General features: G+C 37.8%; 1 protein-coding gene across 1 annotated transcript; it reads left to right on the plus strand.

The window, feature by feature from the left end:
• The first annotated feature begins 2203 nt into the window (after nucleotides 1–2203).
• SLC27A5 (solute carrier family 27 member 5) lies at nucleotides 2204–24776 on the plus strand. Its single transcript, XM_034423145.2, has 10 exons — nucleotides 2204–2759; nucleotides 7289–7498; nucleotides 8186–8344; nucleotides 9239–9363; nucleotides 10770–10964; nucleotides 16690–16780; nucleotides 19103–19301; nucleotides 21057–21154; nucleotides 22905–23035; nucleotides 23948–24776. Exons 1-10 carry the CDS (start codon nucleotides 2282–2284, stop codon nucleotides 24122–24124), a joined length of 1863 nt encoding a protein of 620 aa, XP_034279036.1. The 5' UTR covers nucleotides 2204–2281; the 3' UTR covers nucleotides 24125–24776.
• Nucleotides 24777–26666: the final 1890 nt, after the last annotated feature.

A 26666-nucleotide genomic window follows, 5' to 3' on the forward strand; every position in this document is an offset into this window, starting at 1 on the left:
GTGCACAGCCATACTAAAACATGTATATCTATAAAATTTAAAAAACAGTTTAAAACATATTAAATGATTTGGCCCTATATTAAAAAGTAAAACACCCATTAAAATCCATTCTTAAGCCAGCCCAGCCTGTTGAAATAGTAGAGTCTTAAGGGCACGGTGAAAGGTATGTAGGTCAGGGATCATACGAATCTCCGGGGGCAGTTCATTCCAGAGGGCATGTGCCCCCACAGAGAAGGCTCTCCCCCTGGGGGTAGCCAGTCGACATTGTTTGACCGACGGCACCCTGAGGAGTCCCTCTCTGTGGGAGCGTATTGGCCGGTGGGAGGCTATCGGTGGCAGAAGGCGATCTCGTAAGTCAATCACTTAAACAATCACTTAAATATGAGCCAGCAGTGTGCTGCAGCTGCCAAAAAAGCCAGCATAGTCCTAGACTGCCTTAACAGAGGGATAGAATCAAGATTACGTGAAGTGCAAGTAGTCCTCAATTTACAACAGTTCAACAGCACTGAAAAAAAGTGACAATTTTTCACAATGACCATTGCAACATCCCCATGACCACATGATTTATATTTGGATGCTTAACAAATAACTTAAATTTATGGTGGTTGCAGTTTTCTGGGGTCATGTGATAACTTTTTGCAAACTTCTGGCAAGCAAGTCAACAGGGAAGGCAGATTCATTTAACAACCGTGTTACTAACTTAATAATTTCAGTGATTCACTTAACAAAAATGTGGAAAGATAGATTGTAAAATGGGGTAAAACCCACTTAACAATTCAGTCACTTAGCAACATAAATTTTGGGCTCAACTGTGGTTGTAAATTGAGGATTACTGGTATTAGTACTTTATAATGCCTTCATAATGCCTTTAAAGCGCTCCATGGCTTAGGACCTGGTTATTTACGGGACCGCCTCCTACCACCAATAGCCTCCCACCGGCCAGTACGCTCCCATAGAGAGGGGCTCCTCTGGGTGCCATTGGCCAAACAGTCGACTGGCGGTCCCTAGGGAGAGAGCCTTCTCTGTGGGGGCACCTACAATCTGGAATGAGCTCCCCCCGGAGATACGGAGGATCCTGGATCTGCGCACCTTCTGTCGCGCGCTTAAGACTCTTTTATTTCATCAAGCTGGCCTGGCCTAAATCTTCTCCCCTTTTTGAATGTAAATTTTAATTTGTTTTTAAATTATGGGGTATTTTAAATTTGTTCAGCCAAATTATTTAATTCGTTTTTATTCTATTTTAAATTTTTGTATTTATGTGTTTTATTCTGTGGCTGTTCACCGCCCTGAGTCCTTTGGGAGTAGGGCAGTATAGAAATCCAATAAAATAAAATAAATAAATAAATAAATGAGATCACACTTCAAATATTGCATCCAGTTTTTATTTGTCTGAAATGGTATAGTTTTTCCTGCTTGAACATCCAAGGTCCCTTCCAACAGTTACTCTGTAAAGTGACTTACACCCAGTCCTTGTACTTATGACTGTCATAGCATCCCCATAGTTAGATGATCAAAATGTGCATGCTTGGCAATTGATATGTATTTATGATGTTTGCAATGTCTCAGGTTCATGTGATTGCCATTTGTGACCTTCCCAGTCTGCTTCTAACAAGCAAAGTGAATGGATTAGCTGGATAAACTTAATGACTGCATGATTCACTAAACAACTGCAATGATTTGCCTTACCACAGGGGCAAAAAAGGTTGCAAAATTGGGCACAGCTTGCTTAACAACCACCTTGCTTATAAATGGAAATTCTGTTCCAAATGTGTACTACCTGTAGTTTACCTTAAAGATCATGTGTATTTTGCAAAACAAATTATTTGAATTAGCATTGACAAATAATAATACAGAGCAAAACCAGTGGTACCCACATGTTTACTTTTTGTCAAGTGCAGAAGGAACTGAATAAACTTTTTTGCAATGTTATACTTGAAATGCATTCAAAGTTTTTGGAAAGATGTGGACATGGAAAATTATTATGAATGCTGAGTTGTGAAGATCGCCATTAATTAATTAGGACAGGCTTTTCATTCTGGCTTTGTTTTAATCCTCAGATGAGTAGATCCACACCATTCTCAGCAATGAACTAGACAAAAATCCAAGAAAGCATTTGATGAGGGTTAAAATTTACTGGCAGGCAGCCAAGGACATTTCTGCAAGGAAGGAGGAAGGGGAGGAGCAAAGATTCTCCCTTCATTGCTATTTGATTTCATTCTACACAACTGCCAGCGTGTGCCTGTTGCTTCCAGAGTGCTGGATCTCAGACCAGTGTGTAGACATGCTTCACTTTTATACAATTTTGCTTGGGGTTTTTATCCTTGTCCCTCTGCTGGGCAATATTTTTTTGCCTTATCTTTGGCTGGACCTACGCTTCTTTTTCTCTCTCATGTGGACGGGATACAAGTCCCAAAAGAATTTGCGGCGTAATCCACCATTCACACTCCTGAGCTGTTTTTTAGACAAGGTCCTGAAACATCCAGAGAAGCCTTTCATTCTCTTTGAAGATGAAATTTATTCCTATCACGACATTGACAGACGTAGCAACCAAATGGCCAGAGTGCTGAAAGGCTACGTGAAGCTGAAAGAAGGGGAAACCATGGCTGTTTTCTTGAAGAATATCCCTGCCTATATCTGGATCTGGATGGGCTTGGAGAAGATTGGCTGCACCATGGCATGCATCAATTATAACATCCGATTAAAATCTTTGCTGCATGTGTTGAAAACCTGCAATGCCAAAGTGCTTCTGACAACCCCAGGTGAGCTAAACCAAAAAGTTATGTCCACTGATCTTGAAATGCAGTGGTGGGATTCAGCCAGTTTGCACCACTTCGGGAGAACTGATTGTTAACTTTCTGAGCAGTTTGGTGAACTGGTTGTTGGAAGAAATCATTAGGGCAGAGAACCGGTTGTTGAATTATTTGAATCCTACCACTGATGAAATGTATATTTTCACTATGAGTCTGAGGCTGCTTGATTTCAGCTCTCTTGAGGGGAGGGAATCTCAGTGATCTTTGACCTTTCCTATTTGCTTTAATGAGTCCCTTTGTATTATGCACATATCTGTGACTGAGCACTTTTATTTGTTTCATGTTAATCTTCATAGGTTCTGTAAAGTTGTAAAAAAAGATTCCTAGCTTAAGTCTAGTCAAAGATCTGCAGCTCTGTTTCTGTTAGTCTCAAACACAGGGATTCTAGAAATTGAATTCTCCTTAAGGTCTGAGTTAATTCACTTTACCTAGAATATACTCCATCCTAAATCTCAGTTTTGTGGCAGAAAAGATAGCAGATGAAATGAAGTTTTCTCTTTTACCCTGGCTTGAACTGATTTCACCACCTACTTGCTTACCTCCAAGTTTTGTGCAGTGTCCTGCTGCTATGAATTCAAAACCTTAGTTAACTATCAAAATATTTGCTCTTTTTCAAAAGAATGATTCAAGAACTTAAAACTGGTTTTCTTTTCTGTTATTTTGTTATTTATATACACTGCTCAAAAAACTAAAGGGAACACAAGCAGAAGACATCCGAGATCTGAATGAATGGAATAGCCTTATTAAATACTTTGTTCGTTACATACAGTAGTTTTGTGTTCCCTTTAGTTGTTTGAGCAGTGTATAAAGTACTGTATGTAACAAAGTATTTAATAAGGCTATTTCATTCATTCAGCTCTCGGATGTCTTCTGCTTGTGTTCCCTTTATTTTTTTGAACAGTATATTTATATATTCTGTTATTTTCTGCATATATTCTGTTATTCCTTATTTTGTATTTTTTTTTCTTCATGGGAAAAAACTTTCTTCATGGGGGAAAAACAGTGAGGTTCCTGGAAAGAGAGAAGAAAAAAGAAATACTATAAAAGCAATTTAGAAAACACTTTTGCCTGAAAAGAAAAGAGAGCAACTTAATATTTGAACTGAATGCCAAAAGAAAGTGGAAATGAATGTAACAGGGGAAAAAAAACACTAATAATGTTTTGCAATCTCATCTGAACAGACCATTACCACAACAATGAACTTTTTCCTATTTGCAAGAAACTATAATTCAAACATGTCCTGACAACATTTTTCCCGCTGTCAAATTCTTCTCATCTCCTGCCTGAGGGGGAGAAAGGGAACCCTCAGGGGGATGCTTATGCAACCTTTGCATCAGTGCTCCAACTGCGTAGACCCTTGCTATTGCTTCTGTTGGTCAGATGAGCTGATGTACTCCTGGCTGGACAGGGATATGTCTCAACCTTTGGATGAAGCAATTTTCCTTTTTAGTCCATGATGTTTGTAAAGGTTGTGAACAAGCCAGTTTCCCAATGGTGAGAACCACCACTCACCCACTCCCATATGGACTTATGCACATAAATTCTAGAGAGACAAAGCTATTAATCTTGTTATGGTGCAAAGAGTTGGGATTTTTGTTTTGCTTTTGCTTAATAAAAAAGTAAATTATTCTTGCAGTGACAATTATTTTGCAGATGCAAAATACCCTGCTTTTCTTTTTCTTTTTGATAGGTGAATGTCCCTGATGTGAAGTCCCTTATGCAATGTCCCCAATGCTTTTTCAGCAGATAACTATCATGTCATACATATTTTTGTTAAAATTAGGATTCTTCCTCATGGTCATATTAGCTTTCATTCCTGCAGTCCTTGAATCAGGAGATAAGTATGCTGACATAAATGGTGCTGCCCTGCTCAGGGTTTCCACAGGCACTAACAAAATCAAATGATGGATATGACTAAAGTGACTCAAGTCTGATTCCTTCTTGAGGGGTCCTTGGTGTTCTCTGAGCTTGGTTGTTTTCTTGCAGATATTTCATTACCCAAACTAGGTAACAGCATCAGTGCTACTTAGCAATACTGATGGCACTGATGATATTACCCAGTTTGGGTAATGAAGCTTCTGCAGGAAAACAACCAAGTTTAGGGAGCACCAAGGACCCCTCATTTGAACTCTGAGCTATAAATATTCTCCTTTATTGGTACCATTTATGGGCATCAAACACTTCAGAAAGCACGCAAATGGGAAAAATTTGCTTGCAGGCACACTTCCACTACTAGCACTGATGATGTTACCTAGTTTGGGTAATGAAATGTTTACAAGAAAACAGGCAACCTCAGAGAGCACCAAAGACCCCTCATTTAAACTCTGAGCTACAAATATTCTCTTTACTGATTCCTTCTTACATCCATTGGATGCATGTTAAAAAAGGACAGAGTTTTGATCATTCCATCACATCCACTATTTTAATGTTATGAGGCCTATCTCTGACCCTGTTCTGCCTCAGTAATCAGGCAACTGATACTACCCTTCAAACCTGAATCTGGAATAATCCAGATTATTGGACACTTGGTCAATTCCCTTCTCTGCATTTGCTTCCCATCCCACATAACCTGCCAGTGGAAAAACAACCAACAATCATTTGATGAAGTAATTTGAATGACTTTGGACCAATACTAAGGGCTCCTCTCAGCTTTCTCCCTTAGCATTATCTGAAATACTTCCAACTGGGCAGCTTTGAAATGGCCCAAGGCAAATGTCAGAACTTGTTAGTCAAAAAAGTGTTGAGTAGCACCTTCTCTGCAGCTTGTGCTCAACTTCTTTGATAAGCACAGCAGAAGATGTGCCACTTCAAGGAGCAAAAGTGCTTGGTGTAATATAAATTCCTTCCACTATAATAACATGTTGACCCAACTCTTATGTCTATGATATGTACTTTGCGGCTAATAAAATGTGTTGTCCTTATAGGTCAGAAAATGAATATTCTGAAAATGATGGGCTGTGAAGAACAGTATTAGAAAAAGATGCTGCTGCTTTAAGGGATTGCAGTCTGATGCTGCTATCAATCTCACTAAATCAGCAGATATTTCCAAATTCTCAATTTGGTCTGTCTTGACAAGACTTGGGCTCAGGTGCAAAACATGACACAGCTAAATAATTTTTTTTGGGTGAAATAATAAGATAGAGCCACCTAAAACAGTTAATTGCCATCGATCAGCATGGTTGCCCCTCTCCTTCTTTATAATTCTTTATCCCAGCCTTCCTACAGTTTGACAGACTCTTGTCTTGCATTTTTCATCTGTGAAGCTGGGTTACTGCTGATTGTTGACAAAGCTAGCATCTCTTCCCTGAGAAAGTATGGTTCTCAACTTTTCCACAGATCCATTCATGTTCCTAGACATCCTTCCCACACTCCAAAATAAGTTTTGGCAATCAAAGTTGAAGCATGATACAACCTTAAGGATTGGTTCATGAATGACATAACTACTCTAATCTTCCTCTAATTACAGGACCTGTTTTGTCTCTTCTGGGTGTAGGAATAGGCCATTGCTAAACTAGCCGGGTCTGGTCACTTCCCTGAAAGTGGGTGGGTAGTGATAGTACTGCTATGTTATAACGTTCCTATAGCAATATATTACAACTGGTAGATGAAGGAGACAGATTTGGTGCTTCCTGCAACATCTGGTTGCCCAAATCATTGCCTAAGGACTTAGAAGGGCAGATCTTCTGAATGACTGTCAATATCTAATGCAGAAAAACTCTGAAAAGTTCCTTAATTTTAGACATATTTTAAAATAATTCAAAGTATAGCAACATAAAGTAAAAACTGAACTGAATAATTCTTTTAATGTAAAAATTTATCTGGTAGTTGGAGAGCAAAAAATACTTTGGAGGAATGTTTTCTATACTTTGCCACCACTAAATCTTAAGTACTGGGAACCTCTGTGCTATTAGACTGACCAGAGAGAAAGGATTTACTGAAGTGGTAGAATTATATTTCTAGAATACTGCCAGATAATCCTAATATTGTAAGAAGAGATAATGCACTTCCATAAATGTAGAATGGAAATAGGGAAATACACACTCCTGCAGTTGAGAAAGTTAATTATAATTCATTCTAGTGGAATGGAAGAGCAATCAGAATTAAATAAACCAATAGAGTTGATAATGCGCTTAAAAACTTTTAAGTCTTGATTCTAATTCAGTGAAACATTACAGGAAACTTATGTGAAAAAGAAGCCGGAATCTCTTAACTCATAAAAGAGTGGTTCTATCAAGAAGCAATTAGACATTGTAATATCTAGAAAGGCAGTTCAGAAAGATTTGAATTGATTTACCTATAACCAACAGCTAAAATCAAGAATCTGCCCATGATTCATTCATGAGCTATAAAGTAAACAAGTTCAACTCAAGCAGAATTTTAATTTATTATTGCTTGCTTATGTGTGGAATAATGCAGTTAGCAAAATAAGGGTAGGAAATAAGATTCAGTCAAAGCTCTACCTTCATTCTTCTTTTCAGATTTTAAAAATGCCATTGAAGATGTTCTGCCTGATTTAAAGGATGAAGGGTTACAGGTTTTCTATCTCAGTGATGATTCCCCCTCTGATGGTATAGAGGCATTACTTGGACAGGTTAAACTGAGTTCAGATGAACCTGTGCCTGCTTCCTACAGAGCAAATGTCACAATTAAATCTACATCTGTGTACATTTTTACTTCTGGAACCACAGGTAAGAAGGAACAATTTTTTAATGTGCTAAATGTCTGAAGGACTAAAGAGAAAGTCTAGGAATCTCTGAATCTCTCTCCATTTGAAGACTGGCTGGTGCATATTCAAAAAGAATGAAGCAGATGTGCATTATGTCAAGTGAAAAATAGCCTTACCTTAATTTAGAACTTGGCCATATATGAAACTCTTTTTTGCAACTTTAGAAATAATCTCTACCTACTTGCTTTCCATCGTTCTGAGATAGGAAACATACAAAAACATGACTTCAAATAGGCTTAGTAGCCTTAGTATAATATAATTTATTAAAAAATCAATCTGAAAAAAATCCCAAGATAAGGGAACCTCTCCCCCAGAAAATCACCACCACCACCACCATCAGACTGTGGCCTTGAGTTACCCACAAAATCTTAAATGACTATATAGATGAGAAGCTAATTAAAGCATTATCAAGTTTCAGCTAAGCTTGACCCTTGGTGACAGTATGGAGCCTTGCTGTTGTTTTCTTAGCAACAAACAGAAGTAGTTTGCTAATGTCTTCCAGCATCTTTTTGTCACATTCCAAGATTAGTTTACAGCTCTGGTGGTCTCTCATTCAATTAATAATTAGGACTGATGCATTTTAGCTTTTTAGAAAGAAGATTGAATAGGTGCTGTTCCATAGCTTATGCTCCCTTCCTTTTCCCTTAAGGACTACCAAAAGCTGCTATCATCAGCCAAATGAAGCTGCTCTTGATATCAAAGATATTCACCTTGTGTGACATCAGTGCCAAGGACATTATCTACACACCGCTGCCCCTGTACCATTCAGCTGCGCTTCTTATTGGAATTGGAGGTTGCATGGAGGTTGGTACGTATCACCTATCCATCAATAAGTACATGAGAGCTGTGAGAGAAACAGGTAGGGGGAGAGAAGGGAAGAGAGTTAGAATACATGAATAGTTTGTTTAATTTATTTAAAAAACTGATTTGTAAGTTGTTTTGACTCAGAGGTCTCTGGTTACTGGATTGTCTAAACATGGATCATGGAAAAGAAAGAAATATGGTACGCACATGCTTTATTCCAAAGTCTAAATTTCAATGCAAAATCATAGTACATATCATTTGATATATCTAAATATGGAATTAATAAACAAATATAGTCCAAGTAGGAAGAAATGGTCAAAAACAACATCAAAAAGGAAGGATGCCACTCACAATCTGGACCATCCCAATCTGGTTTCTTCCAGAAGTATTGGGATTACAAATTCCCAGAATCTGCAAACTAAATATCTAAACCCAGAATTTGAAGAAAACGAAGAAAAAGAGAGAGGCAGAGAATTTAAATATAACAAAAATGGGCCTTAAAGAAAACATGATGAGTCATTTGTTCAAAGAGATCAATAGACAAAAACACAGGGTTTGATTTTTCAAAAGTATTCTTTAGTGGCCACATTTTATTTGGAAGAAATAACAGCTGTCAGATCTGCAAAATGCTTATCACCCCTTCAGCCCACACTGTTTTTCTGATGAAAACTATCTTCCATTTGGAATTCTTTCTTCCAGATACTGTTTTTAGCACTCAGTCAAGGAGATGATGGTTTTTGGCAGGCCTGAGATACAGGAGAAACTCCCAAATCCCATACTTTAGTTTGATTTGATGGTATCTAAGTCTGTTGTTCCATTTTTTGATTGGAACATATTTTTTCTGTTGCTTAGTTATACTATGACATACAACCTTATTTGTTTTGTTTTTTTTCATAAGGAGCTACATGTGTTTTAGGGCCGAAGTTCTCTGTTTCAAATTTCTGGAATGACTGCAGGCGATATCAGGTTTCTGTAATCCAATATGTGGGCGAAACAATGCGCTATTTATGTAATACACCAAAGGTAATTAGAAAAGGCATATAAATAAAGTAATAAATAGATTAATGAATAAATAAATTTGATGAGTGGGGTAGGGAGATGAAGAGCTGAAGAATTTCAAAGAATGCAAATGAATAATTCTGCCATTTTCCTTGTACCTTGGGTATATAACTTTATTGTCCATACATAAATACTCCATTTACACATTAACTTCTGCATTCATACATTCCTGAAAACCCTGCCCTTTCTAATCTCACACTTGGAAATTAGGCTTTAAATTACCTCCAATGACCTCAAGTAGAGATTTATTTTGAAAACCTATTGTGTCTGTTGTTTGTTTTGAGGAAACAATCTTTCAGTTTCCAATAGCACCTTTGTTCAAAAATGTCCCTCTAGCTACCTTGAGGCCTTGACATTTCTCCCTTGATCACAATGGAGTCTGTTTTAAAATAACATTGTACTTTACACCTGCAGTTCTGAGGAATGGATTTAGTACTGGGGGATAAGGGTTAGCCCTCAGGAGGGGAGGAGAACCTATGCAACTATGAGTTTAATGGAGTATATTTACAATTTTGCCTAAGAAAATCTCTTTGCAGTCAGCTGCTGGTATGAAAGAAGAGGTAGAGGTAGTGTTCAAAATGTGATGTAAGTAATGATGGTTGTAAACTGGGTCACCGTATGACTTGATTTTATGACCTTTTCCATAGCAGTTGCTAAGCAAATGCTGAGGTCATTAAGTGAACATTGCAATAGTTAAACCCATTGTTTGCTTTAGGGCAGTTTTTGCAAGAAACTGGTAGTAAATCTTGATTTTTGGCAAAACTGTTGTAAATCGTGGTCATGTAACCATGGGATGCTGCAAACAGCCATAAATGTGAACTGATAGGTGAGTGCCCAAAATTTGGTCATATGACCAGGGGGCGCAGATAATAAGTAGCTTTTGGGGAGTCTGTTGTGACTTCAAATGGTCACTAAACAGCTGGTTGTAAGTGGAGGACAACCTGTATTTTCTTTTGGCTCAGACTAAAAAATGTAGGGGGCAAGGAGAATGGGTGAGGTCTTAAAGAATGGTTGGAATTTGGTGGGAATCTAATAGAAAGCACAGAATTTCTCATAGGCTGCATTCAGACTGTAGGCAAAAGATTTTCCGATCTTGATCTATGTCAACCAAACATCACTGCAACCATTCCAGCCAATTTAGAATTAGGGTGTGCAATATGCATGTGCAAAAAGTACAGCATCAAAGTCACCTAGTATGGTGCGTGTTTTTCCTATGCACCCTTACCAACCGTAATATAGCAATCTAGCCAAGATATTTTAGGAATAAAAAGAATAATGTTTGACTCTTACTTAGCATAGATGACAAAGAAACCATATTTTAATAAATGTTAATGAATGTTGTAAAGATTCTCTTGCTAATCCTCTTGCAGAAGGACAATGATCGTGACCATAGTGTGAGACTGGCCATAGGCAATGGCATGAAGAGAGAGATCTGGAAAGAATTTCTGTGCCGATTTGGATGCCTTAAGGTCTATGAGTTCTATGGAGCTACAGAAGGCAATTTGGGCTTTATTAACTACATTGGGAAAGTTGGTGCTATAGGAAGGATTAACTTCCTCTATAAGGTAACAAAATTAAACTGGGATGTTGCAGACATATTGATGAGAATCTAGGAAGCGGATAGATTAAAACACAAGCCCAGTTACCGTTGCAGTACCTTCAATTTAGAATTATTGCTTGAACTTTGATTCTTATAATTCAAGTCTGCTTGGAAATTATAGGAATTGTTTTGTCCGGAGAAGTGATATATTACTTTTCTGATGTTAGATCTGGTTGAACCCATCTTTTCAATATCTATATCAGTATTTCTCAATCTTGGCAACTTTAAGATAGATGGACTGATGGGGGAATTCTGGGAGTTGAAGTCTACCCATCTTAAAACTGCCAAGGTTAAGAAACATGGATGTACGTGAACGCTAAAAGAAGCTCTTAGTTTTAAATGGACAAAGTATTGTATGAAATGCCATACACTTCAGATACATGTTACAAAAAGAATATCAGTTTTGGCAACTGTAGTATTCCCAGTATGGGGCCATCTTATTAAATGATGAAATAGTCCTGTTGAGCATAATCAGAATCTAGAGGCTGTCATATTTATATACAACTAAATACCTGTATAATCATCTCCCTTTTTCCAGTCAACTCACCTCAGATTTTTGGCAGGAATGTTTGTTTGTTTGTTTATATTTCATATAACTAAACCACCCATCTCCCTTTAAGAGGGACTCTTTATGTTAATAAGATGTTAATAGGTTAGTTTAATCTCTATAAATAATAGTGATTTTGTAATAGCTCAAATTCCCAACAACTCTGTTTATGCAGCAGTATGTCAGTTGCTAGGACTGAAGTCAAGCACATTTGAAGCACAATAAATCATTGGGATAATATATTATACCTCATAATAATATTTAACATTTGTTTACACTGAAATGTGTTACTGACCCTCTATAACCACTATAACAATTCTGTAAAAGATACAATATTATTTCAGACAAATAGATAACAAACATGAAAAGATGAGATTTGAATCAAATACCTTGTGATTAGTAGCTTGAGGTCTTTGAGATAATATTATAGATCCATCAATTATCATTTCCTATTCTGCTTTCTCTTCATGGCAGATCTTTGCTTCTACTTGCTTTAAATTATTTGGGCAAATGTGACAGGAGAACTGGGACCTAGTACAATTACACCCACATCAATGATAAGACCATGAGAATGGAGAGGGGGCCCCTTGTTCCATTAATGGAGTGACATCCCCATTTGGAAGAATCCTGAGGGAGGGATTAGATTTTTTAACTCTGTGATCTGAACAAATATTATTGTTCTGTTATGTAATAAAGCCCAGCCTTCCACAAGGCAATGTGAGATTTCACACATCTTTGATACATTGCTTCTTCTTCTCCTCCAAAAATATTAGCCATCTTACATTGATGTACAGCTTATTGTTAATTATCACAACCAAGATCTTTTCTGGTGTAATGCTTCCAATTTCTATGAATTTTACATCTTACTATTTAAATATAATGTTTTCCAGTTGAAGGACAACTTGTTCCTTCTCCTGCAGTCTTTCAACTAGATTAGACTCTAGTTTGGTCTTATTCTATCATTCTGGATGCTGGTTACATCTTCCAGTTTTTTGTCATCAGCAGATTTAATAAGCAGCTCATCAATTTGGTTAATCCAGTCACTCATAAAAAGATTGACTAATATTGGCCCAAAACAGAACCCAGTAGGACCCTACTGCTTTCTGCTCTTTACCTTCAGCTATGAATGCTGAATCTCTGAAGTTAAGAAGTCAATTTCTTTGCTGAAACTAAGGTAAATATATTCACAACATTCTCTTTATCTTCTTTTATGAAGAGATAGGACAATCATTTTTCTGAAATAGTGTAGGGTTTCTTGCTTGACCTGAGGGTTCAAGGTCCCTTCCAATTCTGTTGTTCTTTTCTGTTATTTATCTGCCAAGGTAATTGCTTTGTCAAAGAAAGAGACAATATTTGTTCCATCTGACCTATTCTGGGCAATATCATGTTGATTCCTAGCAATCCTGATATTGTTTTCAAGATGCTTACAAAAGCCCTGTTTTATCATCTGCTCTAACAACTATTTAGATATTGATATTATGTCACTGGTTGATGATTATTGAAATCCTTTTTCCTGAAGGAGGTGACAGCACTCCTCTGGCGCCTTTGCAGTTCCAGGTTTTTTGCAAGTGGTTTGTCATTGCCTTTATCCTAGGCTTGAAAGAAGTTATCCAGTTGATTTCCATTGTTAAGGAGTAGGTCAAGTATTAAAGAGCTCTCTCTTTCTCTCTCATTGTTAAAATTGGCCTTTCTAAAATCCATGGCATGTAGTTAACTAGTTTTTAATTAGTTTTTAAATATATATACTGTGTATTAAAATTAGCAACTCTAACATCGGGTCATTTGCACTTGGAGTCTTCAGCGCTTTAACATTATTAGCTAATTCCTTCTTATTAGTAAGGACATATTTAGATTTACATTTCTGAGCCTTTTGAACGAAAAAAAATGTCAAGCATTTATCTGTATTTGACAGAATTAAAGCAGACATCAAAAGGATTTAAAAGTTTCTATCGTAGTCATATCATTCTTTTTTGAAGCTTCAGTTATCTGCTTCAATTTTCATCTATCACTTGTGACTCATTTGATTATCTATGGCAGTTTTCAAGTAAGCCACCCCCTCTGTTAGCTTATTTTAACCCAAGTGTTACCATTAAGAAGTGCACCCATCAAATCCGATGTTTTACCACTGGAATTCATCCACCATGTTTTTGTGATCCCTGTTATATCATACTTGATTTTGTGCCTCATGACACTCAGCTTATCTTGCTTGTTACCTATAGAGTACTTTTGTATAGAGGTATTTGAGACAATTGGATAGACTCCCTATGTTCAATTTCCTTTTTCCTTTTTCTTATACTTTCGGGGGCCCCCCTAAGCAGTGTTCTTTTTTATACAAAGTCAGCTTATTGCCCCCACAAACCAGGTCCTCATTTTACCTACCTCAAAAGGATGGAAGGGTGAGTCAACCTTGAGCCTGGTGAGATTTGCACTTGCAGTAATTGCAGGCAGCTAGTATTAGTTAACAGTGCTTTAGTTTGCTGCGCCACCAAGGCTCCTTTCCCCCTTTATTAAACTTAAATTAGTCACTTCCCAATTGTTTTGCTTTCCTAATGTGTTCAATTTATTACTTGCCAATGTATTATTCATCCATGCTCTTATTACTCCTCCCTTTATTTTAGTTCAAAACCCTTCTGATCAGGTTAGTCAACTGTTTTCCAAAAACATACCATATTTTTTGCACTATAAGATGCACCGGACCATAAGATGCACCTAGCTTTTGGGGAGGAAAACAAGAAAAAAAAATCTGCCTCTGCCTCCCAATATCCATCAGTGTTTATCTTGCAGCAAACAGCAAACAGCTTCAGCACATTATCGCAGCCTGATTTAGCACAAGCAGCTAATTGGCGGTTGGATCAGCCTCACAGAATACCGTTGATCAGCTGTTCTAGGCTGCCGTCACTGCCGTCTATTGCTGCCTCTGCGTGTCCCATTTTCGGCCTCTGTGCGCTCCATTTTTGGCCTCTGCACACCACTTTTTTGGCCTCCGCATGCCCCATTTTTGGCCTCTGTGCATTCCATTTTCGGCCTGTTCCAGGTGGCAGGGGTTGCCACCACCTATCCCCACCAGTTGCCGCCACCTATCACTAATTTCCCACCTTAGTGAGATGAATTCTACATCTGCAAAATCATCCTTCTTTCTATACGTTTGCACCAATTTGAAATCCCATACATGGATCAGTGTTGCCAGCAAAAGTTCACTAGAAAAAACTTTTCAATTTTCCTGAGTCTTGTTTTCAATGGGAATACTAATTCACCTCACTAAGTTCACTTGTCCCCTAAAGTTCTTCATTCCCTTCCCAATGCCTTGCGTATCTTTTATGATCACATGAATGCTTGTCAGTCTTTCCATCATATCTTGAATTCAGGCATCTGAGAGGCAACAGTCATGTTGGGGTGAAAAATCTAGATGACAAATGGAAATTTCATTCTCTTTTGCCTCTTGGGAAAAAAGCTACTTACAATGCTTCTCATTCTTTTGGTGATTGGTGATGGATTACTTCCACCTGAATTACTTATAGGAGTATTTTGTTTTTAGCTCACTCATGTTTGTAGAAACGTCCTGGGAGGCAAGAGGTTGGAAATGAATGTTCAAGACTAGAAAAACTGTTTGCTTTATAGTTGTTTTATGTCTGAAGGTGATATCTTTGTAGAAACTTCCTCCCCCTCCTAGTTCTGAGTAACACCCCCTCCCCCGCAATCTTGGCTGGTAGGGAAAGATTATGTGGAAGAGGGTATACAAATTGGACTATGTACTAGATAATAGTGACATCATCTGGCCAATCCATACATATGGGGAGGGGGACAAATGAATTGTTCTGCTGGTGTAGTAAAATGGTTGTCTTGCGGATCCTTGATAATTTATGTCCGTGATGCTGAACCTATGGCAAGAGTGCCAGAGGTGGCACATAGAGCCCTCTCTGTGGGCACACACACTGTTCGCAGCTGCTCTTCTGGTTTCCATGAGCGCCAGCCAGCTGGTCTTTGCGGGTGCTGGAGCGCAGGAAAATGGCCTGAAAACAGCCTGAAAATGGCCTGAAAAACAGCCTGAAAACGGCCGGAAAATGGCCAAAAACCCCCCAGCAAAAAATGGCCAAAAAATAGGCCTGTATGCACTGGCCAGCTGGTTTCTGGTGCTCTGGCATGCGCACATACACGCACATGCACGCACATTTTGGTTTGGCCACTCAGTGCTGAAAAGGTTTGCAATCCCTGATCTATGTCATCCACGTGTAAAAAAAGAGAAAAGGCTTCAAATTTATCGATCAGCAGCAGGCAGTACAAATCTCTGTTGTTCTCTGATCCTTGCACGCCAGAAAACCAAATAATGTTTTTTCACTACTACAAAACTGCAAAAGACTGTCAGTGGACAAACCAGCTTTCATTCCAGACCACCCTTATATTGAGTTCAGATGAAGTTGCACAGTGCTATAGATAAACTCTAGCTCCAAATGCTCTCTCTTCAAAGCTTTGGAGAGTGTTTGAAGGTCCAGTTGGTCTGAGATATTAGGAGGGATGATGTGATAAGGACTGTATCTCAGGCCTCTATTAGATGCTAGTCCTGAAAAAAGATCAGTATCTTAAAAAATGGAAACCTTGATTTAGATCTCAGATCAGCTACAAAATCTATTGGGTATACTCAGGTCATTCAGCCTCTAAGTGTATCCAGCTCAATCAGCCTCTAAGTGCGATTTGGGTAAGGTGGGAGAGGGCTACATAGATGCCTTGATGCTATTGGAGGAAAGACAGTTTTATGAACTGTACATTTGGAGATGCTAAATCAGTACTCTGAAGAGGAAATGGCAAGGATGCAATTTATATTCCTGAAAAGATTGAGAACAGACCATCTCCTGGGTTTTGTTTCCTTTGAGGATTTCTATTTTAAAACATACAGTAAAAACACCCCAAAATCATCACCTACTGTATTAATTTTAATTTTTGAATAAAAGTATAGAATATTATTATCCTATCATTTAGGGGCATTTGGGTGCTCCTTGAACAATTGCTTCCAACTGACTGTCATCAAATTGGGAGCATTTGTTCCAGGGGCACCCAAAGAGTTGTGGGGTTCTTTGTGATCTACTGCTGGAGTTGCTTAGAATTTCTGCCTTGTGTCTCTTACCAATTTCTGTCTGTTCTGCTTCAGAAGGTGGCAAACTTTGAACTAATTAAATATGATGTTGACCAGAATGAGGTTGTAAGGAATGAAAAAGGATACTGTGTCCCGGTGGCCCCAGGTATGTTAATAAAATTTACATTTGGAAATGAATTGGACTTTGCAAAAGCAACGTTATGCTACTTCCTATGATGAAATGGGTCCTCCTCTCCATGCCAGAGGTCAGATACAAACCTTTGGGGGTTAAGTCCTTGGTTGTCTCCGGTGGTGGGTTTCAAATTTTTTTACTACTGGTTCTGTGGGTGTGGCTTGGTGGGCATGGCATGGCATGGCTTGGTGGGTGTGGCTTGGTGGGCGTGGCAGGGGAAGGATACTGCAAAATCTCCCTTCCCTCTCCAATCCAGGGGAAGGTTACTGCAAAATCCCCATTTCCTCCCGATCAGCTGGGTCCTGGGAGGCAGAGAATAGATGAGGGTGGGGCCAGTCAGAATTTTTACTACCGGTTCTCTGAACTACTCAAAATTTCTGCTACCAGTTCTCCAGAACTAGTCAGAACCTGCTGAAACCCACCTCTGGTTGTCTCCATGCCACGTATGAGTTTTCGACAGAACAGTCACTTGATCACAGCAGTGAATGAGTTGCAAGTTCAGTTTCATAGGAGTGGTTACATGAAACATCTCGAGAAATCTGATTCATCCTACCTCCCAGCTCTTGGGATATCAATATGAAGGCTGCACTTCATGCCTGGGAAAAGAGATTAAAATATCTGGAGATTACAGATGACAAATTCACAAAAGTCAGTTTATTGTTTTATGGAGGAAAAATGGAATTTACATGTTTATTGTGGATCTGAGCAGTGGAGAGAGAGGCCCTTGGTGCTAACCAGGAAATGATCAGCTGAGTCTGTGCTCAATTATTGGCTTAGACAGGGTATATATTAATTTGTTGTACGTTCTCTACAAGCATTGCAAATATATAAACAAGTCTGTGCACATCGATTTTCAATAGCTACAACAACCAAAGCAGCCCCGATCATCTCTTTCTTCCATGTGAAGACCTGATATTGTAGAAATTGGTTATGTTAGATTGAGATGGCAAAAATCAGAAGGAAACTGATGTCTGAGTTTACCCTGTGGCTTCTGCATAGGATAAACAGGCAAATTTTGTGCAAAATAATTAATAGACCTAAGTCTGCTGTTGAGACTCAAAAGAAGGACAAGTGATGTCAGAGCATTTTAATTTCCCAGGATGCTCTGTGCATCCAATGAAGTGAGTTAAACTCACAATTGCCTATAGCTTTCTAATAAAACTTGTTGGAAAAGGTGCTACCAGACTAGATGACTTAAGTGACAGAAAGACTGATCATCCAGCAAAGCCTTGGCTTCTTTTTAGAGATGTGTTTGAAACTAGCATTACTCTTGAGCTTGGATTTTCAATACAAAAGCCCCAGGCCAGTTCTAATGTGTACATTAGAATATATCCTAATTTTTTTCCCTATGCAGCACATAAGTTCACCTGTGGCTGTAACTTCAGGTCTTTCAGTGATAAATGTAGAACAATTAAATGAATGAGTAATAAAGATGTTATTAAAATGTAAATTAAATTGTCTAATTTTGTTTTCTTGGTCCCAAAGAAAGGTCAAGTGTAGTTCAGGCCCTCCAATTGTACACTATTCATTTGTTAATATGACAGATGTGATGACTATGGTACTAACCTGGATGGGTTTAAAAAAGAATTGAATACATTTATAATGTCTCTGTTGTTCTTTCATTTTTCCTGCCCGTAGCCACTGAAAAATGAATGACCTTATGGATTTTTTCCTTCACTATGGTTGGGGCAGGGAGCACAAAATACAGGGCAAAGAAAATAAAGTGGCAGCCCCTTTGTCTCCTTTGTAAGGGCTGGTATTACTGCTTTTCCCACTGCAATGATACATTTAACAAATGTAGCAAGAAAGGTCGTAAAATGAGGCAAAACTCATTTATCCAATCTCTCACTTAGCAACAGAAATGTTGGGCTCAATTGTGGTCATAAGTTGAAGAGGTTTAGAGTTCACAAGCTTAAAAAAGGGAATCAACAGAAAGGGTTGCATCAATCAATTAGAAAAAAGTTTCGTAAATTTTTGGCTATCAATAAGAAGGCTACATTAAGTTCACTTTTCTAGAACTATGCTTTCCTCCACATAAAAGCAAACGCTTGAATGTAATTTATTACTTTTGAGAATTAGAAACATTTTTCACATACATATATCATAGCCAGAATTAATATGGCAAAGTTGTTTTTAGTAACTTACCAAATTAAATAAGTAAATCAATCTTTGTTTTTTTTTTTAAATTAAAAAAAAAATTAAAATGTTTTCTGGAAAACCCAAAGGGAAATACATGGAAATAAATGTGCTTGCTTGAGAATGAATATTAATTGATTAATTGATTCCTAACTGCAGGTGAAACAGGTTTACTAGTAGGCAAGATCACTGAGAAGACTCCCTTCTATGGCTATGCAGGAGATCATGAGAAAACAAAGAAGAAGCTTCTCCAGAATGTCCTAGAGAAAGGAGACAGCTACTTTAACAGTGGTGACCTCTTGATGCAAGATCACGATGGATTTCTATACTTCCAGGACCGAGTGGGAGATACCTTCCGGTGAGTCCCACAGACACTAAAAGCTGATATCCATTCCCTGCTTGTTCCCACCTTTTTAGCATTTTTATAAATAAATCAAGACAACAGACATACCTAAAACTTCTTCCTTTTCCCTTTCCCCCCCCCACAACAAACCTGTGAGGAGGATTGGACTGAGAGGGAATGACCTGGCCTAAAGTGACCCAGGTGAATTTCATAGTTAAGGCAGGATTAGAATTTATGGACTCCTGATTTTTGGCCTGGTGCCTTAACTTCTAGACTCTAAAACTGACCATTTTGGGCAAAAAAGACAGTGCTGACTGTCTGCTACTTTTTTATTTTGTCATATATTAAAGTTTCTATTCCAACTGGCCAGTGTGTGTTTTCTTTCAGCAACCATTTTATTCTAGGGTGCTGGGTGGTCTCTTTTCTAAGCTTCGTTGGAAGAGAAAAAGAAGGGTGGGAGACCAGCAATGGAGGGCTGTGCTAATTATCATCAAAGCAGCACACCTGTGGGCACAGTGGCAGAAGTGAATGAAAGCCAGAAAAGGCTTTCTTAAACCAGTTTCATTTCCAGCCAGTTCATGCCCAGGAACAAGCAGCTAAAGACAGCAATGAGCAATCTTTTGACTGCAGAATCTGCATTCCATATATCTGAATATGATATGATAACACTAACTGGACAGAGTCACATTATAGATTCTGTCCTGCCTGCCTGCCTTTCTGCCTTCCTTCCTTCCCTCCCTCCCTTATTTTTTTATTTTTTTATTTTTAATTTGATTTATATGCCGCCCTTCTCCGAAGACTCAGGGCGGCTTACAATGTTTGTTATTATTTTATTTTATTTTATTTTATTTTATTTTATTTTATTTTATTTTATTTTATTTTATTTTATTTTATTTTATTTTATTTTATTTTATTATTTTATTTTATTTTATTTTAATGTGCACAGGTATGTGTGCTATACCAGTGCAGAATTTTAGTGAGGATTAAGCAAAAAGCTTCCGAACTTTAGCTGAATGTGATCTCCAGATTTAGAAAGACACAGGAATATAGTAGCTTGAGCATTTCAAAGATGGAAAGTAAACCAAGAAATAATTTGTGAAGCTGGAAGTCTCCAGTCTGAATCTGCTATAAATCAGGGCTGGTATTGTGAGGGAACACAGAAAGGGCTTCATCTGAGGTTTACAATCATGCTTTACTAATAAATAAATTTATTTACCATATTTTTCGGAGTATAAGACGCTCCGGACTATAAGATGCACTTACATTTTTTGGTGAGGAAAAGAAGAAAAAGAAATCTGCCTCTGCTTCCCAGCAATTTTGCCTCATTGCAGCTAACAGCAAATAGCCTGCTTTACTTTCATTTTCGTTTTCAGCATAGCTTGATTAACACAAGAAAAAAAACCCTGCTCCCAGCAATTTACCTCCTTACAGCAAGCAGCAGAGGCCTGCGCAAAACAGCTGTGAGCCGCAGGCCGATCCAAAGACAATCAACTTGTGCTAATTAGGCTGTGCTGAAGCTGAAATGGGCTGTTTCTTCTTGCTGCTTGCTGCAAGAAGGTAAATTGCTGGGAGGCAGAGGCCAAAGGGTAGAGGCCAGTGGGTGGACGGAGCTACATTTGGTGTGTAAGACGCACCTAAATTTTCACCCCCTTTTAGAGGGGGAAAAAGGGTGCGTTTTATACTCGGAAAAATATGGGTATTTTGGGGGGGCAAATTCAGTTATAAAATGAACAAATGGTGGTTAATAATTTCTTTTTCACTGTCTTGTAGGTGGAAAGGAGAGAATGTAGCTACCACAGAAGTTGAGACAATTCTTGTTATGCTGGAATTTATTCAAGAAGTAAATGTATATGGAGTACCTGTGCCAGGTAGATTGAAATGTATTCTTTAAAAAATCTATTTCTAATGTCATAAAAGAATATTGCCCAGAATCATACCAGGCATTGCATGACCTATCAGTCAGAATTCTTAGGGATGTTGCTCTTATTTTCTTGAATAATAATAGTGAACGCAAGTATTTTTGAAATGGTTATAACACATGCTAATAAAAAAAAAGGCTAGTTTATTGTGAAATGCTAACTACTTAAAAACTGAAGCTAAAAATTAGAGCATATTTTAATAACATGAACTTAATGCTTAACAAAAAAATGTGAATAGGTTTCCTAGGCATGGAAATTTTTACAACTGTAAAAATTTAAAGACAAAAATATTCAGAAAGGAGACCGTATGGATGTTAAATTTTGGCAGAATAATTATGAATGGTTACATGGTTATTGAATATCTATGTTTCTGCGGGTGTGTATTTAAATATAACAACACCTGATAACATTACCTAGTATTTGTTCAAAGTTTGATGTCTTGATTCTTGTTTTTATTTTCAAAGGGAGACAGAAATAGAGATTGCTAGTTTAAGCATTGTTACCAATCTTTTTCTGTTGCTTTATATTTTATTACCATGATTCATAGTAGTTGCAGGAAAATAAAAATGCAGGGTTCTCTTTGGTAGCCAGATTTTAGAGAACATTTAAGAGGGGTGGGGATAGGAGTTGTTTTTCCAGTTTGTTTTGTTTAAAATCACATTTGATCTGAATGATCAGTTTGTCCTTTCCAGTTATGTCAAGGTTCATAAAGAAAACATTTGAATCAGCTTTTTACATGGAGAAATAAGTTAAATATTAATTTGGGGTCATTGAGTTATTGAAACATTGATACCACCTTGAATTTTTTGCAGGATCTTTTCTAATCAAGTGGGTCATACCAACTGGATGATAGTTGTTATCCTGCACAGTTACAATTCATATTAGAACAGGTATATTATATTAGAGCAGGTATTAAATTCTTACAACAGATATATTGAACCCGCAGTCCATGGGCTATAGTTTAGTTTTAGCATCTCAAAAACTGGGAATGGAGATGCCAACATTATATAATTACAATCTCTGGCAGTGAGATTTTCCAGATACCTCCCCCCCAAACTCTCTGTCTCACACACACACACACACATACACAAATATGGCTCAGCGTGGACAGAAAGGAAGGCCTTCTGGGTAACAGTCTCCTTTTCACTTCAGCTTCCTGCCTAGTTCCCACAAAATGGCACAAAATCACACTGCCAAAATAAATTATTCTGGCAATGATTTTTGCAGTCAGATTTCTGATTTTTTTTAAGGACAGGCATATCCCACAAAGGTTTTGCTCCCATTCACTCTTTTTCCTTTTTTTAAAAAAATAGCCAGTCCCTTTATTCAATGGTTTTGTAACTTCAAATAGTTGCTAAACAAATGGCCTTAACTTGAGGACTTCCTATAGTACAGTGGAATAAACAAATTGGCTTACTTTTATAGCTATCCATTATATCCATGGAGTTTTAGATGCTTCTTTTATAACTTGCAGTATTTTATATGACATCAGAGTAAAGTATTTGTGTAAGTATTTATTTCTTCATTTTACAATGAATGGGCTACTACTGACTCCCCAAAGAGGGGCTCTGGAATTCACAGGAGAAAAACAATTGGAAGGCAAAAGGTTAAACCAACCCCTTTTCTCTTGCTATTCCTCCAGTGCAAAACTGTGTCTTCTTATTCTGAAGAGGCATTTGACCATTCTGATATTTTCTAGGGCACGAAGGAAAGATTGGGATGGCAGCAATACGATTAAAGGAAGGAGAATCTTTTGATGGGAAGCAGTTATATGAACATACCAAAAATTACCTGCCAAGCTATGCTATACCTCACTTTATTCGTATCCAGGTGAGACTCTTCTCTGTCCCCCTGTTGTTTTACTGATAAAGTGATATAATGTGAATAAACTTTGATGGGATTTATAACAATCAAAAACAGACAGATAGAATTCACGAGTGACGAAGTTTTGATCCTGCTACCGCCTTAATTGGATCTGGGTTGTCTTAGTACAGTGTTTCTTAAACTTGGCATCTAGATGTGTGAACTTCAACTTCCAATATTGGGAGCTGCTGGATGGGGAATTCTGGAAATTGAAGTCCACACATCTTAAATTTGTCAAGACCATGTGGCACATTATTGTTTCCTCCAGCAGCCTCTTGTCAGTTCCCAGCTTCTTCTGCCTAAGGCAGCCTCTGCCTCTGCCTCCTTATAAAGTTGATATTTATTCCAGTTAATTATCAAGGTGAGTGATGGAATTCAAGAACCTATCCCACTATTGCAGCAAAATGTGCCTGAATGAGGCGAAGTATATATACCGGTAAGATGGCAAAGCTATAATAAAATTAGCAGTTTTATAGGAAAGATAATTTAATTCTTCTATCATTTTCTAATTTAAATCAGCTTTCCAAGCTGCTTTTGGATCCCAACTGAACAATAATATAAATGCTTATTTGTACTTAAAAGGTTGTGGGTTTTTTTTTAAATGATGATGATATGCTTGCTGCCTGCACTAATAAAATGACAATGTTCTATCTTATACAAGATATATGTGATATGATATTTACCAACCTGGTGCAAATGAAATTCTCCGCTTCATCTATTCCATCATCCACCCCCATATAATTGACGGGCACTCTGGAAAAAGTGCAGCATGTATTCGATAATAATGGTGTCTTCTCCCAATACTTTTAATTCTGCCATGTTTGGTGTGCTTTAGGAGAGCAGTGGAATGATTGGTTGATTTGCTCCTTTTCACCACAGGAGGCCTTAGAGATCACAGGGACTTTCAAGCAATGCAAAACCCAGTTGGTGAAGGAAGAATTTGACCCTATCACCATCACAGATCCCCTATTTTTCTTAGACAATTCAGAAAAGAACTTTGTGCCACTGACTCTGGAGATCTACCATTCTATCACAGAGAAGAAACGGAAACTCTGAAAAGGACTTCAAAAGATAACACATCATCATTCTTTTGTGGGATAGCAATTCAGGAATATAGCTTGGTGTTTCTTGACTGTAGCCTAAGGGTAGAGTAATTATATTGGATAATCTGACAAAATACATACCAAACTTGAGGACATTTAGAAAAGTTAATTTTATTTTTATTCTTTTCTTTCTCCTAATAAAGAGCCTTTCTGTATTCCCATGAACTGTTTGCTTTGGAGTAGAGGGAGGTAAATATGTGTATGCACCACAATATGTATGAAATAGACAACCTCTGTCGCAGCAGTGTGGCAGGTATTGTGTTCCACTTAAGTGCTTGACTTTGCATAGCAAAGTTTGTGTACTTTTCCTGTGAAGGGTAACTGGAATTCATCTTAAAGGAAGTTTCAGTACAAATACACAGATCTTCTGCTCCATTTGCTTCTTGTAACACACATTTTATTGAGTTATTGCTATCTATGCAAGAATTAAAAGTCTAATAGAGCCAAAGGGAAAGTGGGAATGCTGAGGTTTATTTTTAAAAATCAGAATTGATGTGATTCATTTCTCATGATCAATTTTTAAAATTATTGTGAGGAATCATTTAATGTCAGTTAAAAAAATCTGTTATCATTTAAATCCAGTAAACAGCTTCCAACCTCAGAAATTTATTTTTGATTTTATCTCTTGACTCTGTAACTACATTGTATAGGGACGAAATATAGTATATTCTTTTAGCTTACATATGACAGAGAAAGCCTTTACTAGAGGATAATAGAATAAGTAAAATTCCTGCATTTAGGTTTGTGCATTCATTCATGGAATCCAATTCAAAAGAACAAGTTCATTGTGGCCAGACAAAGGACAAGGGCTGGAAACCATGCTTGATTCTACAAATAATACCTATGGCCATTCAGTTCATTGGGGAAAAATATTAACATTTACAGATTCCCAATTCTGTAGCCCTGAGGTGTGTGGACCTGTCACGCCTAAAACCAAGAATAATAGATAGTAATACTTTTAAACCAAGTTCTTTATTGTTTCACACTCATAGACAAAATCTTGCCAGATTGAGCTCTCCAATATCTGCACCTATCGTATACTCTGTTTAATATTAGGGAGGGGGTGTCTTCACCCTCTTTTTGTCTCACACATAGTTGCCTCTTACTCCTCTAGAATGCACCTCCTCCCTCCTGGGGATCCACCTTCTCATTACATTTTATTTATTTTATTTCTTTATTTATTTTTGTCAAGCATGTATAAGGTAACAGATATAAGTATAAATATGATTATGAATACATGAAATGGATACGAATAAATGGGAACAGTAGGACAGGGATGATAGGCATGTTGGTACACTTATGAACGCCCCTTACAGACCTCTTAGGAAAGGGGTGAGGTCAACAGTAGACAGTCTAAGGTTAAAGTTATAGGGGTTTTGGGATGAAGCCACAGTCAGGTAATGCATTCCAGACATTGACCACTCTGTTGCTGAAGTCGTATTTTCTGCAATCGAGTTTGGAGCGGTTTATTTTAAGTTTGTATCTATTGTGTGCTCATGTATTATTGTGGTTGAAGCTCAAGTAGTCATTGACAGTAGGACATTGTAGCAGATACTGTAATTTTGTGTACTAAGCTTAGGTCAGACCGAAGGCGGCATAGTTCTAAGTTGTCTAAGGCCAAAATTTCAAACCTGGTGGCATAAGGTATTCTGTTGTGAGCAGAGGAGTGGAGGACACTTCTCGTGAAATATCTCTGGACTTGCTCAATTGTATTAATGTCCGATCTGCAGCGTGGATTCCAGACAGATGAGCTGTATTCGAGAATTGGTCTAGCAAAGGTTTTGTATGCCCTAATTTGCAGTACAATATTATCAGAGAAGAAGCTTCACAAGGTTAGGTTAACAACTCATAATGCCTTTTTGGCAATGCTGTTACAGTGAGCTCTGGCACTTAGATCATTAGAGATGAGTACTCCAAGGTCCTTGACAGAGTGAGGGTCGTCTACGAGGTCATATCCACCCAGCTTGTATTTTGTTCTTATTTTTTTTGCCAATGTGTAAGACAGAGCATTTGTTGAGCATTCCATCACACAATTACATTATATTACATTACACAATTATTTAATGTAATTGTGCAATTACATTACACAATGTGTAAGACAGAGCATTTGTTGGTTAAGCATTCCATCACAGAGCATTCAGTCACAGGACCTTCCAGAATTCCCCAGGCAGAAGGCCATTGCTAAAAAACTAGAATCTGCCAAGGTTTGGAAATACTGATCTAAAAAAAAAATGTCGATCAGCAGTTTTACATCCTGATTGTTTCCACTTTCCAATCTCTAGAAAACACTTCAGAATTGTGGTGTGATAATTTTAATTTCTGACAAAAAGATTGAGAGTGCAAAGAATATGATTAGTTCAGTCACCTGCTCCGGAACTAGTGTAAGCACCACAGAGTAAGAATCACCTCATCTCTATTCAGCACAAAAGGAAAATTAAGTATGCTACTAGTATCCTTATCCTTCTGGATGAGAAAAGGTGACTGGAAAGGTAATT

The sequence above is a fragment of the Pantherophis guttatus genome, chromosome 4 (genome assembly GCF_059756535.1).
Source record: "Pantherophis guttatus breed Tessera chromosome 4, ASM5975653v1, whole genome shotgun sequence".
Lineage (NCBI taxonomy): Eukaryota > Metazoa > Chordata > Lepidosauria > Squamata > Colubridae > Pantherophis > Pantherophis guttatus.

What these genes read in the sequence shown, in the direction of transcription:
- SLC27A5 (XM_034423145.2), top strand. Translation starts at nt 2,282, where the DNA reads ATGCTTCACTTTTATACAATTTTGCTTGGGGTTTTTATCCTTGTCCCT. An exon ending in GGATTAACTTCCTCTATAAG is followed by an intron (nt 10,965 to 16,689) that starts GTAACAAAATTA and finishes GTTCTGCTTCAG; the next exon opens with AAGGTGGCAAACTTTGAACT. An exon ending in CGAGTGGGAGATACCTTCCG is followed by an intron (nt 19,302 to 21,056) that starts GTGAGTCCCACA and finishes ACTGTCTTGTAG; the next exon opens with GTGGAAAGGAGAGAATGTAG.